The following is an 18051-nucleotide window of genomic DNA, read 5'->3' on the forward strand; positions in this document are numbered from 1 at the left end:
CAGTTATTGCTTTTACTATCATTACTTGTATCCCTAACTGGATCATAAATGCTTAATGAAGAGAGCATAATTTAATCTCTGCTCTCAGCTATCCCCAGAGTTTGGGATCTTACTATTTCCATTTTAGACGAGCAATAAAAATGACAGAATAAGCGAGTTGCTGAGGAATGTTCTGTTTCCTGTAGAAAGAAGAAGTGGGACGGAAGCACATTCGTCTGCACATGGAAGGCGCGCTGACTGCCCGGGACAAGGTCGGGGTGCAGGATTTTGTGTTGTTGGATGCCTACACCAGTGAATCTGCTTTTCTGGACAACCTTCGCAAGCGTTTCAGCGAGAACCTCATCTATGTAATGTAACCCGTTTCTCAGCTGTTTTTCCTAGAGTGGTGGCTCCCTTCTGGTCTTGTCTCGATGATCATGAACAGTATCACTCTAATTAGGTTAGGCATTAAAGGGGGGTGTCGAGGGACCACTGTCAGGTACACTTTGATTCTTTGAATTAAGACTTTTGTGTCTGCTGGTGGCAGAGACCCAACTTAAATCAGCCTAAGCTGCAAGAGGGAATCTATCAACCTATGTAACTTCAGGGTCCAGAAATAGATCTAGGGTCTAAGGGTGATGTCTTGAGGACTCTTTCCCATCCCTCTGCTTTCTTTTGCATCAGTTTCCTTCTGGAGCAGCCTCTCTGCATGGTGGCGAGGTGACTGCCAGCAGAACCAGGCTGATATGTTATCCTCTTAAAGCTGCTACTGAGGGCTTCCCTGGTGGCGCAGTGGTTGAGAGTCCGCCTGCCGATGCAGGGGATACGGGTTCGTGCCCCGGTCCAGGAAGATCCCACATGCCGCGGAGCGGCTGGGCCGCTGAGCCTGCGCGTCCGGAGCCTGTGATCCGCAACGGAAGAGGCCACAACAGTGAGAGGCCCGCGTACCGCAAAAAAAAAAAAAAAAAAAAGGAAAGCTGCTACTGAGAAGGGAGCAAGTCTTCTGGGAGATGGAGGATTGGCCCATGTTGGGTCATGTGTCTATCTCTGAACCAATCCCCATAGGTAGAAATGAGGAATATTCTGACTGGCCAGGCTATTCCCAGGCCCACTTCTAGAGGTGAGGGATGAGGCCAGTGGCCCCCTGACCTCATGATATGGACTGAGAGCTGGAGAAGTTCTCTCAGAGGAATCTGTTGGAAGAAGGGGGACTTGATGCCAGGCAGGCAAAAATAAGAGATGTCCACCATATCCCAGGAATCTTCAAGGGTCAAGACTGCATTATTTTACCAGAACTCTGTTCAAGTTGGTCTCCTTGCTTCTAGTGGTCAATTTTTATTAAGATCTCCATTTATCACTCCACCTTGGTTTGATTGGTTGCTGTTCAGGTAAATTCCTTTAAGGGTGCAGTCAACAGTGTTTCTGTGTGTGTGTGTGTGTGTGTGTGTGTCTGTGTGGGTGGGTGTGTTATTGTTTAATTTTATTAGCTTTTGCTAAGAGTAAATGAGATGATCAGAAGCAGTTTAAAAATATTAAAAAAATTAAAAAAATTTTTTTTTCTTATAGTTATTTTGTTTGTAATAGTGCATGTGACTTAGTCTACATGTGGAAACCAAGGTTACCAAAAGAAACAAGCAAAGTGTTTCTCAGAGTGTACATTTTTAATCGTGGAAATAAATTTCATCTATAAGTTTATGTATAAGCAGAAGAGAAATAGTATGGTTTGGGGAAGTATAAGTGGGATGATAGGATCATCATGGATAAACGAAATGTTTCCAACCTGAACAGGTAAATTTCAGAAACTGTGTTCTATCTTGGAAGATTTCTACTGATGGAAGCGATGCAGAGTTTTAGTCAAAATACTCATCTGTGATCCGGTTCTCTGAGTTTGTCCTAGAGATTGGAAACAATAGTTGGAATGATTTTAGCATAATTTAATGTAGGCTTGAGTACCTCCAGCTTTTGAGACTCTGAAATGAAAAGCAACAAACAAACTCAGAATCTGAAAATACCAGATATATTTTTTGTACCATTTTTATTTATTTATTTTTTTTTGCGGTACGCAGTCCTCTCACTGTTGTGGCCTCTCCCGTTGTGGAGCACAGGCTCCGGATGCGCAGGCTCAGCGGCCATGGCTCACGGGCCCAGCCGCTCCGCGGCATGTGGGATCTTCCCGGACCGGGGCACAAACCCGTGTCCCCTGCATTGGCAGGCGGACTCTCAACCACTGCACCACCAGGGAAGCCCTATACCATTTTTAAAGGTTACTTTCCATTTACAGTTCTTACAAAATATTGGCTCTATTCCCCGTGTTGTACAATACATCCTTGAACCTATCTTACACCCAATAGTTTGTACATCCCACCCCCAAACCTATATCTTGCTCTCCCCCACCTCTCCCCACTGGTAACCACTAGTTTATTCTCTATATCTGAGTACCAGATGTATTTTTTTTTAATACTGGGATTTTTAAAAATAAATTTATTTATTTTACTTATTTATTTTTGGCTGCATTGGGTCTTCGTTGCTGCACGCAGGCTTTCTCTAGTTGCAGTGAGTGGGGGCTACTCTTCATTGCAGTGCAGGGCTTCACCGCAACTACTGAAGCCCACGCACCTAGAGCCCGTGCTCCAGATGTATTTTTAAAGGAGCCTAAATATTTATTTTTATATATAAGAGCTTAGAACTTTTATTCATAATCATATTCCAAGAAGCTTTCTTTAGTGGCTATATTACACATATAAGTACTTCAAACGCTTGAATATTAGTTGAATCCAACAGTGAGATCTAGAGAAATAAATGCCAGTAGTGGGAGCGTTTGCCCAGTTTTAGATGGCAGGTATATATGCTTGCCCTGCTTTCACTCAGTCACCAGAAGGACCTTTGTGAAACACAAATCAATCAGATTATGGTGTACACCCTCAAAGTCATCTCTTTTACAGAATAGTTCAGGGCAGTGTTTCATTTCAGTAGCGGGGAGTGGGCCCTCTGACATCCATTGCATGTGGAATGACACCCTGCATGGTCTCAGCTCACACCCTCCCCAACATCCTCTCTACCATTTTCTAGTCTCCCCTCCCTCACTGGCCTCCAACGTAGAGCCACACATGTCCCCTCAGCCTGAGATGCCCTTCCTGCCTACATTTTTCATGACAGGCTCATCATCCTTCAAGTCTCAGCTCAGATGTCATCTCCTTAGAGAAGCCTCCCAAAGCCCACTAGCTAAGGTGGCCTTCCTTAGTCATTCACTCACTCATTACTCTCTTTATGCCTTTCTTAGCACACTAATTGAAGCAGTCGTGGTCCCTCGGCTGTTTGTCTGCCTGCCTATGTCATGTAGGCTCCATAACAGCAGAGAGCGCCCCCCCTCCCCACCTGTCTTATTTATCGTGTTATAGTCCCAGCACTGAAGGAATATAGCACGTGATGGTCTTTTGCTGTAGCCATTTGCACCCCGAAATTCCTCACTAGGGCTTTGGTCTGTTCCTCTAGACGTATATTGGGACCCTCCTTGTGTCTGTGAACCCATACCAGGAGCTTGGAATCTACACTGTGAGCCAGATGGAACTTTATCAAGGGGTCAATTTCTTTGAACTGCCACCGCATGTGTAAGTAGCACCCATGAGGTCAGCAATAGGAGTATTTTCCTTGCTTTCTACCTCTCTTTTTTTCCCCTCTCTCCCTTCACCCCACCCATCCACCTACCACCCATCCAGCCATTCATCTACCCACCCACATACCCACCCATCCACCTATTCACCCACCCATCCATTCATCCACCCACCCATCCATCTACCCATCCATTATCCATCCACCCAACCATGTACATCCTTGATGCATGCTCATTAGGTTGTGTATCTCACTTAAACTGCTGCCTTTCAACAGTGGAAAACATCAGGAGATCAAATCTAAGCTTAAATATGATGAGAAGTAGAATCTTTGTATGACTCCTGAGAAATCTAAATGTGGCTAGGGAGGTGTCTTCTCTTGGAAATGGATTGCTATAGTGCCTTCTACTGCTACCTGAATGTCATGGCAGCTGAGAAGAATGCCCATTAGTAGGAACTTACCAGGGCTGCAGATCCATAGGAAAAGCAATTTCCTGCCTGGTCTATATATGACTTGGGCTTTGCTGAATTTCCCAGTTCTCCTCCTTGGTTGACTTCTGGGCTAATATCTAGGTTCCCCCTTCATTTTTCTTGGTGATTCACCTATTCCACTCCCAAGGCATTTATGAACCTTTCTGCCTCACCACCACCAGTGATTTCTGAAATACTCAGCTTTCAAACTCAGCCACATACTAAAATTATACCCTTGAGAGACCTTCCTGCTTTGTTTTCTGATATTGTAGATAAAGCTCTTATACTAGTTTTACCTCTTGTCCTAAGGTTATCACAGAACTTTTCAAATCTTTTTGGTTTCCTGTCTCTATACTCTTAGTACTTTAGGTTTCGAAGGGAAGGAAACACGAGATCTTATATCTATTGAGTTACCCAATATTTAGACAAAATGTTATTTCCACCTACAGTTAATAGAGCATCTCTTGGGGATGTAACTTAGTATGTAGCTTATTCTTATAAGAAGTGTTGATAGATTTTTAAAAAATTGGTAAATTTTGAAAAATCTTTTTATTCCTGCCCCAATTCTTCACTGTAACTCTTCTATTGTTAGAGTTTTGATATCTAGTATACACTGTGAGTGATCAGTCAGTGGGTCATGGTGAAGGTTTGCTATCTGTCTGAACTAAGTGCCTTGTACCACAATCTGGACGTGGCTTCTGGGAGGCAGAGTACTTTGTCCTTCTGCTCTGGTGGGCATCAGAGTCAAGGGAAGGAGTGTTATAGTCACTTCCATTCCTTGCGTTTCTGTCTCACTACTTCCCCAGCTACGCGATAGCTGACAACGCTTACCGCATGATGTGCTCTGAGCTAAATAACCACTTCATCCTCATTTCTGGAGAGAGCGGGGCAGGGAAAACGGAGGCCTCCAAGAAGATTCTCCAGTATTTTGCAGTGACCTGCCCAATGACTGAGTCACTACAAATAGCCCGTGACAGACTGCTACTCTCCAATCCAGTGCTGGAGGTGAGCGATCTTTGAGGACCTAGAGAGGGCAGTTCCAGGGAGGTCACCAAGTAAGAAGAATCTTCTGTTCGGGTAGGTCGGTCAAAATGGGCAGGTCTGGAAGTTAAGAAGAGGGCAGTGGATCACATGGGTAGTATTGTGGTTGAAGGGCGTGACCTTGAAGTCCAGCAGGCCTGGAGACTAACGCTGGGGCAGTCATGCACCAGCAAGCTTCTGCAGTCACTCCCCATCTGGAGAATGGGTCTACTCATAGTACCTACCTCTTAAGAGGTTTTGAGGATTAAACAAGATGAATGCATAAAAAGCACACAGCAGAATTAGTAAGCACTAAAATAATACTCTTATTATTTATTAATATTTTTATTGTTTAATTAAAATCATTTTGATGATTATTATTTCTACTATTGCAATTCACTGACTTGCTGGATGATTTTGAACACGTTATTTTCTCCTGTGTTTTGGTTGCTCTTTGCATAAAAGGTGTTTATGGTTGAAGGGATTTTCCCAGTAGACCTTTGGCCTGAACAGTTTACATCTTTGATATAGGAAGGTGTCTGGTGATGGGGGCCATTAACTGTGCCCTTCTAGAACAGCAAGGGCCTAGGGTCCTACCTACCTCTCCTTAGGCCATTTCCAATCTATTCCTAGATTGGATTCTAGGGAGAAGATATTTTTCCCTTCTTTTCTCTGGTCCAGCCCCAAAATTTGGCATCAAATCCTCTGTAAATAGTGATTCCTTCTTAGAAGATAAAGTATGGCTTTCATTCCTGGTTCCCCCTCCCCTCCTCCAATGAGCATGTCATTTAGGGTCAGGAATTCAATGAGCATGGCGAATGACTTAAATGGCACTGAATGACACTTAATGTCATTGAGTGACACATTAAGTGACACTGAATGACACTTAATGACTTAAATGGCAGTGAATGACAATTTGGTTCAGTCTCCCCTCCCTTTGTATTCCAAGGCCTTTGGAAATGCCAAAACACTCCGGAATGACAACTCCAGCAGATTTGGAAAATACATGGACATACAGTTTGACTTTAAGGTACACTGAAGTTCCTATTACTGCTTCATGGGGACCCCTTAACTTGCCAGTAATGGAAACCCATCTCAAGGCACCTTAAGGGAGGAAGGGCATTTATTCGCTCAAAAAGTTGAAAAATCCAGGATTAGTGCTAGTTCTAGGAAATGCAAATAAAGACCACAATGACATATTTTACTATGTGGGCAAAAATTAAGAAGTCTGATAATACCAGGTGTTGGTGAAGATGTGGATCATTAGGAACTCTCACACATTGCTGGCGGGGAGGACATTGGTACAGCCCATTTGGAAAACAATGTATCATCTTGTGATGTTGAAATCACATAATCTAAGGTGGAGCCATTCCACGCCTGGAGATATTCCTACAGATGTGCAAAGATGCCCACAACAGCACTGCTCACGATGGTAAAGGGACTGGAAAAGAACCAACACATCTCGAGAGAGCTGAATGCCCATCAACAGGAGAATGGCCAAATAGTAGGATGCTCACACAATGAGATGTTTTATGGCAGTGAGAGCATGTGAACGCCAGCTACGCACAATGTAGACAGGTCATGAGAACGTGCTGGGTGTCAGTGTGATGCCATTTCTTAAAAAACTTGAAAACATTCCAAAGTAAACAATATATTGCTTATGTGTACATAATTATATGACATGGGTTGGCAAACTTATTTGGAGAGGGCCAGATAGTAAATATTTCAGGCTTTAGGGACCATACAGCCTCTGTCTCAACTACTCAACTCTGCTCTTGTAGCATGAAAGTAGCCAGAGACAACACATACTGAATGAGTGTGGTAGTGTTGTACACAGAGTTTAAATGAGGCTAATGCAAGTAGGAGGGGTAGACAGAGTTCTCAAGGACATATAATTCCAAGTGACAAAATGACACTTAGGCTAGAGAACAGTAACTGGCTGAGCATTCGGTGTAGTGGTGAGGACACACTGACTCAGTTTCCCAGAGGCTGGAACATGGGTGTCTGGTGGTGTGTGCATAGACTTTGAAAAAAATTTAATAATGATATATATTTTTTCACTTTTTATTGAAAGTCAACACATAGTAAAAAGGACACAAATCATGTATACAGCTTGATAAATTTTTTACATACGAATCTACCTGTGTAACCACCACTCAGATCAAGATATAAAAATTTCTAGCACCTAGAAGGTTCTCCTACCTGTCTCTGACAATACCCCCCCCTTCCCAAAGGTGATCGCTCTTCTGACCTCTATAATCACAGATTAATTTTGCTGCTTCTTGAACTTCAGAAAAATGGAATTATACAATTGTTCTATTTTGTTTGGCCTCTTTCAATCAACATGTCTGTGAGATTCAACCATGTTGCTGCATGGAATTGTTCATTTTTTGATTGCTCGACTTTTGTCACCATTTATCTGTTCTCCTGTGTTGGACATTTGGGTTGTATCCAATTTGGGGCTATTGCAAATAGTGCTGTGAACATTCTTGTACCTCTTTTAGTAGATATAAGCACATTCCTTTATGTTGGGTATATATCCAGGGGTGGCATTGCTGGGTTCTTACCAGCAATGTTATAATTGAGAGTTTCAGTTTTTCCACACTCTTGCCAACATTTGGTATTGTCAGTCCTTTTAGTTTTAGGCATTCTGGTGGGGTATAGTGGTTTCTCACTGTAGTTTAAATTTGTATCTCCCTGATTTTTAATGAAATTTTGCCCGTTGGTCATTTAAAAATTCTCTTGTATGTTAAAGTCTCTTGCTCATTTTTAATTGGGCTGTCTGGTTTTTTTTTCTTATTGATTTGCAAGTGTTCTATATATGTTCTGGAATACAAACCCTTTATTGGATATCTTATTTAAAGCAATAATTAAGACAGTGTGATGTTGGCACAAGAATATATAAAGAGGCTGATGGATCAGAAGAGAGTCGAGAAAGACCCCTCCCCCCACCCCGCTCACGTATATGGTCACCAGACTTATGACCAAAGCACCACTGTGATTCAGTATGCATAGAATTGTCTTTCCAATAAATGGTGCTGGTCAACTGGAAATCCATATGGAGGATAAAGAGATCTTTGGCCTCAACTTCACCCCATATACAAAAATTGAATAATGAAGGATCACAGTCCTCAACGTGAATGGTAAAACAGTTGCTTCTAGACAAAAACACAGAAAATATCTTCATGACCGTGGGCGTAGGCAAAACTCTTTTTGAAACGGAACCCAGAAAACACTAATCCTAGAAGATCGTTAGATCAGACTTGATTCAAATTCAGAATTTCAGTTCCTCAGAAGACACCAGTAAGAGAGTGGTTTGATTATTGGGGTTTTTTTTCCCTGAATTTTTTGTTCTCTTTTGAAGGGCATTCCTGTAGGCGGGCATATCATCAGTTACTTGATAGAAAAGTCTCGAGTCGTCTATCAAAATCACGGTGAACGGAATTTCCACATCTTCTACCAGCTGCTAGAGGGTGGGGAAGAAGAGCTCCTTGCTTACCTGGGACTTGAGCGAGATCCCCAGCTGTATAAATACCTCTCACAGGTTGGAAAGACCAGCACCTGGTTCTGGTGGCCCTTGGAGGGGGGGATCAGGGGTGTTTGGGGGACTTCTGTGGGGTGTTCAGTAACTTTCTCATTACCATTGTGGAGGTATTCTACTGATTGGTGTCTTGACCCCTCCTTTTACACCTGGCAGGTATATCATCTTGGTAAAGTAACCGATATCTCGGTGAGTGGTTCTCAGCCCTGGCTGAAGTTAGAATCACCCAAGGAGCTTTTGAAACACACAAATGCCTGGGCTCTACTTTCCAGAGATTCATATTTAATTGGTCTAGAGCAAGACCTGGACATCAGGGTGGTTTTATTATTTTTTTCTTATAATTTTTTTTATTATAAACATTTTCAGTTTTCAGAAAAGTTGAATCAATATCATTACACGCCTCACTCACATTAAAAAATTACCACTTTGCTATATCTGTTCTATCATCTAACTTCTGCTGAACCATTTTTAAAGCAATTTGCGATTTTATGGCACTTCCGTCACAAATAATTCAGCATGTAGCTTCTAAAAATAAGAGTATTTTCTTATACCGTGCTACCATATTGAACCTTAAAAATTAACAATAATTTCCTTATATCATCTACTAACTAGTCTATAGTCAAATTTTCCATTGTCCTCAAAATACTATCTATAGCAGTTTCTTCTAACTAAGATAAAATCATGCATCAGTTATTATGTTTCTTTCAATCTAGACTCTTAATTCTTTTCATAAAATTAACAGTGTGAAGATGCTAGAGCAGTAAATTGAGATTAAATATTTTTGTAAGGACACTGCATAGATGCTCTGCGTAGGCATCCTGCATCATCTCAGCAGACACATGTTGTCCATTGCTTCACTGTTACTGATGCGAATTTTTTTTTTTTTTTTTTTTTTTGTGGTATGCGGGCATCTCACTGTTGTGGCCTCTCGCGTTGTGGAGCACAGGCTCCGGACATGCAGGCTCAGCGGCCATGGCTCATGGGCCCAGCCGCTACGCGGCATGTGGGATCTTCCCGGACTGGGGCACGAAACCGTGTCCCCTGCATCAGTAGGCGGACTCTCAACCACTGTGCCACCAGGGAAGCCCGTGATGCGAATTTGATCACTAGGTTAAGGTGGTGACAGATCTTTCCACTGTAGAAATATTTTCCATCAGGTTGTTTTAAACATTCCTTGGTGATTAAATGTAATTCAGTGAATCCCCTGGATATTCTAATGCACAGCTGCGGTGAGAGCTTCTGGTCTAGTGTGATAGAAACACACTGTCTATCTGTGTCCACAGCCTATGGTACTTCATTCTGTTTCAGAACTAGTTTGGCAAAGACTTTTTGCACCTTCCTGCCTTCCATCCCGAGAACTGTTTTCTGCGAAGTGAATTAACATACTCCCTTATAGAAATAGTTCAGACCATTTCTATGAGCAATCCTAGGATGTAGTGTTGTACAAAGTGGCTTCCAGAATTTAACTTCCCAGCACTAATTTTTTTGCAACCAGCACTAGGGTGTGGGATGCTCAGGATGTAGTGTACCTCTCAGTGTTTGATGTCGCTAGCACCTTTTTGCCCCAAGATTTTTGGATTTTTCTCTTCTCTCTGGGCCTGGCTTGAACGGAGGTCACTTGGCAGAGTACAAAGCAGGGACATCATTTAAGAAAGAGAGCCAGGTCTTATAAAGTGAATATTGTAAAATCAAGACCAGCGTGTTATAGTAAATCATGGAGGAAAAGATGACTTGATGGAAATGTATTTTGAAAAATGCAGCTAAATCAGGAAGATAAAAGAATCTCATTTTATACTTAACAAACTTTGTACTAATTCTTAGAACAAAGAATAAATCAAATTTGATTTTTTTTCTTTTTGAGGACCTCATTTTTCCAACAGAGCTGTATGGAAGCATCACCTTTGGCTTTTCATAGCATGATCAGAGGATCAATTTGTTACACTCCTTGAGGACTTCATCCATTAAGGATGGATTTCATCCATTTAAGAGGACTCCATTTATGTAGGGCTTCTCCTAACCATTCGATTATCAAATCACTCTCTTTGGGAATGTATCACGCCTTTATCCTTGCCGATTTTTTCTGGCCCGATTAATTTGGCAAGATCCTCATGCCACAGTGGCTTTGGAAATGGCTCAAGCAATTCACCAGTATTATTTTGATCGATTTCCTATTCTCCTGTAACTTTGGCAAACTTTGTGACTGCTTTGTAGTATATTTGCACTGCTTCCAAACCTCTAGGTGTCCTCTGAGGACTGACTTAGACTAGCCCTGCCCTTGGAGAGGCAAGGGCAGATGTTGCTAGTTGTGTGGGATAGCTGGGAGGTTGCAGATTTAACATTGGCCAGTTCACTGGTGAATATTTTCATGGTATGACACCTTTGTTTTCCCCACACAACAAGGAACTCTTTTAAGGTAACAAATCTTCAGATAATCAGGAAACTAGGAATACTCTGCACTACAAAAGCAAAAACAAAAATAACAGCGACAACAACAAACCCTCATCTAGAAGGTTTTCTCTTTAAATTGTGGTACTGGTAGTCTGTTACTTGTTTAAAAGACAGCCTCTGAGTTAATGGGGAAAGTCTTATTGCACTTCCTGCAGAATCTGTGTTTCTCTAGCTGCCAAACTTTTATTTCCTTGAGTGAAGGAAATCCTGCAGTGAAGTTTCTGATGTTGGTTGCTAAGTGTGTCAAGATTGTTTTCTGAATTTAAACACTGTCATTTTCCTGTATGTTTCAGCAGATACCTATTGAGACAAGTGTTTCCAATTTATTCAGAAAAATGGCAAGAAAACCTATCTATTTTTAAAAACACACTAAAGATATACCACTGATATGTAACTTTGAAAGTTTTCCCAGACAGATTTTTAAACAAAATTACAAATAAATTTGAAAAAAGCAGCAGTTGGCAAATCGTCAGGTGCTAAACAGTTAGAATAAAATCCATTTTTTTCACAGCTCAGAACATTATAGAACTAGCTTTTTCGTGCTTGTAGAGAAAATCATTTTGATTAGGAGTAGGTGTTTATAAGCCTAACTGTCCTTATAAAAATGCTGTTAAGAGACCCAATTCTGTGTCAACAGGGCCACTGTGCCAAAGAGTCGTCTATTAATGACAAGAATGACTGGAAAACTGTTTCCAATGCCTTTTCTGTCATCGATTTTACTGAAGATGATCTTGAGGTATGAGCCCCCCGAGGGCAGAGATGCCAGTAGTCAGGTCTGGGATTGTGGAAACCATCCTGGTTTCTTGGTGATTACACAGTAGGGTTGCCAGATTCAGCAGATAAAAACATAGGACACTTAGGTACATTTGAATTTCAGATAAACACTGACTAATTTTTGAGTAGAAGTATGTCCCGACATTGCATGGGACAAACTTCATACTAAAAATTAGTCATTGCTCATAAATACACTACCATGTGTAAAACAGATAGCTCGTAGGAACCTGCTGTATAGCACAGGGAGCTCAGCTCGGTGCTCTGTAACGACCTAGATGGGTGGGATGGGTGGGGGGGAGGTTCAAGAGGGAGGGGATATATGTATACATATAGCTGGTTCACTTCATTGTACAGCAGAAACTAACACAACATTGTAAAGAAATTTTACTCCAATAGAAAAAAGAAAAAAAAATTAGTCATTGCTTACTTGAAATTCAAATGTTAACTGGGCATTCTGCATGTTATCTAGCAGCCCTGAATTTTCCCCATGTTGGGTGCCAGCAGGTGGTCATGTTTCCTCTTCCCCTTAAACCCAATCTCAAATATTTAATCCCTTAGAATGCTAGGAATATCATTTATTTATGCTTCTATATTGGAACAAACTGGACCAAATTGTAGGATTTATAAACAGTTCGTTTTTACATCTTTTTGTCCTTGTTTTCTGGGTGGGGGGGGTGGATTGTTAAACTATTGATCTTTCAAGGACCAGGATATAATTTAAAAAATATATATATATGTATGTATATATACACATATGTGTATATATATACACACACATATACACACATATATCTGGGATCGTGACATTTGAACATTAGATGGGTGGGGAGGCACAGGGTGATATCAAAATAGCAGTGTCTTGTGCTGGAGATGAGTGAGGCATCATCCTGCCCTCCGCCCAGGCTCTTTCCCGGCTTCCCTTAATATCTGGGGAAGGAGGAAACTCCATTCGTTCTGTGAGCTCCAGGCTGGAGTTCAGGGGCGGGGAGTTCTCCCTCGGGTATCTCCTCCGATGATATTTATCAATTAGAAGGCCACCGTCTTCTCTCCCTGCCTTCCTCACCACTTCCCACATTCCTAGAATCTCTTTGGAATTATTGCCAGTGTCCTACACCTGGGGAACATCTGTTTTGAAGAGAACCAGCAAGGCTGTGCCTCCATACCAGTCACCCACGAGATCAAATGGATTGCCAAGGTGATGGTCCAATTTGGGAGAGCCCCGGTGCGGGGGGAGCAGACACTCTCAGAGAAGGAGAGGCGGGGGAGGGGAGCGAGGCAGCCGGATGCCCATGTCCCACATGGCTCACATCGTGTTCTCCCAGCTGACACTGGTTAGGAGGTTTAAAGAGCATGGGGGTAGATGAGGGAGTGGGAAAAAGCCAGTTGGTTGAAAGACCAAATATGATCTGTTTTGCCTTAAAGCACAATTAGTAGGGCAGGTACACCTGGACCTGGAAACGCTTTATTAGTGAGTAAAGTTGGCTTACTGAATGGCATTTTGATTTCCATTTATTCAGCTCCTAGGGGTCCACCCATGGGTCCTTCTGGAAGCTCTCACCCATAGAAAGATTGAAGCCAAAACGGAGGAGGTAAAAATGGCTCTAGGTGGAAATGTACCCGCCCTTCCCACCACTGCTGCCAGCAGGATGGTGGCCCTAGGGGAGGCCAGACGCCTGAATCCTGCCCGCCAGGTCCTGTGTGGTCCAGCTTCTGTCAGCATCTCCTGCCTTAACTTGCCCATCCCCCAACATCCCACCATCACAAGCTCTCTGTGCCTCACACTCACCCTGCCTTCCCTCCACAGAGTCTTTGCATATGCTGTTCCCTCTGCTGGAACACTTTTCCCTATGCTTCTTTTAGTTAACCCAGCCTTATCCTTCAGTTCCCAGGGATCATTTCTTCAGAGTCCTTTCCCTGCTCATCCCACCCCTACCCTAAAGCACCATATGTATCTCCTTATAGCACTTGTCACTCTCAGCTTGAGAGCAACATGATGCTTCTTTGTGTGACTTGTTGAATGTCCCCCTGCCAAATGTGAGCCCACAAAGGCTGGAACTGTTTGTCTTAGTCATGGCTATATATCAGCAGAGTGCCTGGCACTCAAGAAATAGCATGAACAGCACAGGCGGGAGGGGCATCTTTCCCCAGCAAGTATCCTTCCCTAGTCATCTTTAAAGCCTAGGTTGAACACTCAGGAGGCCTTTTAATTCTTTTAACCTCTGTAAAGGGTGTTACCTGTCGTTCTTCTCAGGTCATATGCCCATTGACGCTAGAACTCTCTGCCTACGCTAGAGATGCAATGGCAAAGGCCGTTTACGGACGAACATTTACTTGGCTGGTCAACAAAATCAATTCCTCCTTAGTGAACAAGGTTGGTCCACACACATTGGATAATGTGCTCACTAACACGGTAATGTTTTATAACCAATATCTTTACTCTAAAGAATTTGTGAGAATTGACTGTATGCTCCTGGTGGGCAGGGATGGTGTCTTTTCACGTCTACATTTCCAGTGTCTAGCACACAGTAGGCTCACAAAAGTGCATGCTGAATGATCTTGGCTGTGTGTTCCCAAGTGTGGGACACACAGCGTTTCAAGTATGCCAGGTGGCTTTAAGTATACACAGAAGCTTTTCCTTTTAACAGTATATTTTAATGTGTATAAGAAAAAACAGGCTGACTCCTTCGAATTTACCCTATGGGCATGTTTCCTTTTTAAGTGGAGTTATTTAAATTAAAAAGAGAGTTTACTCAAAGCTGGAAATTAAGGAAATGATGTGAGGGCAACGGGGGTACATAGATGTGGTGAGACTATTGGAGGAAGCATGCAAAGGACAGATTTGGATACATGGACTCAGCACATCATATACAATGTTAAATTGTGTCCCTTAAAAAAAAAAAAAAGACATGCTCTCTTTAAATAGCCATCCTTGTGGGACAATACTTGGTCCTCTGTTGAAAATGATATCCAAAGTATCTGCCTTCCCTCCTGGATAAACATCTCCTTCCTGCTGTTTATAGCTTCCTTCTTTCCTTCCCTCCCTCCCTCCCTTCCTTGTTTTCTCTTTTTTTTTCTCTCTCTCTTCCTCTTCTTTTCTCTCCCTCTTTCTCTATCTCTTTTTTCTTTTTTCTTTTTTGGATTGAATGTGGGATTGGGAGGCTGAAGAGGGCTGAAGCAAGGAAGTGAATCAGAAGATGAAGGTTTCACTGCTCCGGTGATGGATAAGGAAGCTGGGATGGGATCTGGGGAGGCTGCAGGCAGGAAGAGGCAGGCTGTGAGCCATTGCTGGAGAGAGAAGGCATGAGATTTATAGCCAAATCCCAGATTCGGGGACAGCTACCAGGTTTTGAGGGTCACAAAGTAAACAACCTTAACAATTAATGGTGTGTGTTACTTTGACTAGGATTTCACTGGGAAAACTGTGATTGGATTGCTGGATATCTATGGGTTTGAAGTCTTTGACAAGAATGGGTGAGTTCATTGTTACCCACTGGTTCTTTGTTTTTCTTTAAGGTCTGAGTCTGGTTTATGGCATCTCTGATGTTATTGGAAGTCATTTTCCTATTTCTAGAAATTCTCCAGATTTGCATAGCCCCTACCTAATAGACTTTTCTAGAACCGGAATAACTATAAAAAATGCAAATGTCTTTTAGCTTGACTCTTCTGGTCTATTTAGTAAATGATTTTTTTAATAAGGGGTTTTGGTTTTTCTGTATGGAAAAGCATCCTTAAACATAAGTAAAAGCAATTTTTTAAAACTTGGTCTACTCACGTAGCTTTCGTTACTTAGATCTTTTGCACCTCTAGTTTTGAACAGTTCTGTATAAATTACTGCAATGAGAAACTCCAGCAACTATTAATTGAGAGAACCCTAAAGGCGGAACAGGCAGAATATGAACTGGAAGGCATAGAGGTAATTTCGATGTTTCGATGTTTTCTCCTCCTTTGATTTCTTAACCGAGCAAAAGACATTTACTTGAGAAATATTATTTCATTGGAGATCTTTCCGGATTGGTACTAAGGATTATTTTTCACTCCTTCTCTGCTTATTTCATGGGAAGTTATTTTGATATTCAGCAAGTATTCTTTGTGAAATGTTAGAGATAAAAATCAGATTTGGGAAAAACAGTTGGAAAATCAATTTAAAAGAATTATATTTGATGTTCATCTTAATCCTTCTTGGAGAATATTTTTCCTCTTTGTCATTTTAGTGGGAGCCAATTCAGTATTTCAACAACAAGATCATCTGTGACTTGGTAGAAGAGAGACACAAAGGAATCATTTCCATTCTGGTGAGAAAATTAACATTGACTTGGGGCCCATTCAGTGGTATTTACAATACCCCGGAAGATCTTTTCCCCAGGCTTACAAAGGGTTAAGAGTGAAATCCACTGGATTATTGAAGGATGCAAGGTGAACTTTTTTGCTGAATTTTTGCTCCAGGCTTTAGGCTGAGCTTCCTCCTCTTGTTCAGATTCACAGACCTAAATTATAGCCCATCAGGAGATCACAAGGAAAGACCTTTTATAATGAAAGCATGCGTGTCTCTCTTCGATAGACATGGCAGGATGAGCCAGGGAACTGGGGACCTGGTTTAGGTTCTTGGGGGAAGGGCTGCTTTCACCCTTAGCACTGAGCAGGGAGACAGAAGACTTAAAGGAAGGCTTTATAAAGAATATCCACGGATCCTGAGCTGAGGCTCTGTGAGGTGGGCCTGTGACCTTGTTTTAAACTATTGTGACTTCTGAGAACATCAGGGTCCTCGAATCCACAATTGTTCCACTTCAAACATCAATGTCTCTAACAAATTCTGAAGGCCAGTGAGAAATGACTTCCCTGCCTTGCCTTCCATTCAGGATCATCTGTACTACGGTTTGCCTCCCTGTTAATGAGAATTACTGGTCCCCTTCCTCCTCCTGCCTCCCCGACAACTAACTGCTGTGTGAACCCACGATTCTGAAGCACAGCAGGGACATTGATGGGTGGTGACTGTAGTCGCCAGGAACATAGGCACCACCTCGATTCAAATCCCAGCCCTACTGCTTATTAGCTGTGTAAGCTTAGGTAGGTGTCTTAACCTCTCTGAGCTCCAATTTCATCATCTTTCAGTGGGTCCAATGATAACAGCACTTACCTCAGAGAGGAGCTGTAAGGACAAATTAAGTGAAATAATACATGCAGAGGGCTTAGAACTATACCTGGTGCATGGCAAGCATTCAGACTCTATCCGTTCAACAAATACCTATTGAATGCTTACTTTGTGCCAGGATTCTGCCTTGTGCTTTGGGACATGGCAGTGGACAAAACAGGTCAAAACAGCTGCACTCAGAGGCTTTAAATTCTAGCATGGAGAGACTAACAACAAACAGGTGAATGGGCAAAATGCATAGATTGTGCAATGGAGAAAAAAGCAGGAAAGATTAGATGTGCTGGAGAGGGAGGTTCAATTTTAGGTAAGATGGCCTAGGAAGGATTCTCTGAGAAGGTGACATTTGAGCAAAGACCTGAAGGGGGGGACAAGCTGTGTGGACGTCCAGGAAGCACAGACTGATGTAAGCCAGTACATGTATGTTCAATGTGCCTGCAGATTGCTAGACTAGTATTTTTAAATACCTTAGTAATAAGTACTTGTTTCTATTTGGTTTGCCATAGGTGGAATCAGAAAGCATAGAAATGTTGCATTGTAAGAATTGTTTCACCAACATGAACCCAGCTTTTTTGTTGTTTTAATAAAAGCTACAGGGTTGATTCATTTTTTTAAGATAGTCAATTAAATGTTATCACTGTTGAGGACCCAAAACAGGAAATAGACATAGCTTGTGAAATAGGAAAGGTTAGACTCAACTAGTTTTACGGCTTGCTTTCCCTGAGGGCTTTGCTCCTAGTAAAAGAGGGTATGTTCTTGGCCAGCTGGTTACGAGTGGTTAAGAGACAATGAAGTTGAGTGTTTCAGCTGGTTATGAAAGCTGCGAAGTGTCCCTGGGAAGACTTTGGACATAGGCGTCAGACAGGTGGGAGAGTTGACTTTTCATGGAAATTTCCAGTCTCTCGGGTTCCAAGGTTCCCTGATCAGATTTGAGAAGCTGAGCACATGTGATGGATTACCCTTCCTCCCCCAGAAATGTTCACCCAAACTTGTGTGAGATGATATATTTCAATCCACTACATTTTGCCCCAGCTGGTGGGAGCATTTAAACTTGGAATTGATGG

The 18051-nt window shown here is 42.2% G+C and overlaps 1 protein-coding gene across 2 annotated transcripts in view; it reads left to right on the forward strand.

Annotated features, from left to right (window-relative positions):
* Positions 1-206: 206 nt before the first annotated feature.
* The window catches only part of MYO1H (myosin IH), a gene marked incomplete at its 5' end in the record, with an annotated part of 46498 nt that continues 28653 nt past the window's right edge, over positions 207-18051 (forward strand). Inside the window, 12 exons of one of the 2 annotated variants that reach the window (XM_082641074.1) lie at positions 207-347; positions 3472-3587; positions 4865-5063; positions 6028-6108; positions 8443-8622; positions 11705-11803; positions 12923-13036; positions 13359-13430; positions 14093-14212; positions 15245-15312; positions 15649-15754; positions 16053-16133. In XM_082641074.1, coding sequence (XP_082497200.1) covers positions 222-347; positions 3472-3587; positions 4865-5063; positions 6028-6108; positions 8443-8622; positions 11705-11803; positions 12923-13036; positions 13359-13430; positions 14093-14212; positions 15245-15312; positions 15649-15754; positions 16053-16133 — 1362 coding nt within the window. The remainder of the gene's footprint in view (positions 348-3471; positions 3588-4864; positions 5064-6027; positions 6109-8442; positions 8623-11704; positions 11804-12922; positions 13037-13358; positions 13431-14092; positions 14213-15244; positions 15313-15648; positions 15755-16052; positions 16134-18051) is intronic. The other variant, XM_082641073.1, reaches the window with a different exon arrangement.

This window comes from Mesoplodon mirus (assembly GCF_964341445.2).
Source record: "Mesoplodon mirus genome assembly, chromosome: 13".
Classification (NCBI taxonomy): Eukaryota; Metazoa; Chordata; class Mammalia; order Artiodactyla; family Ziphiidae; genus Mesoplodon; species Mesoplodon mirus.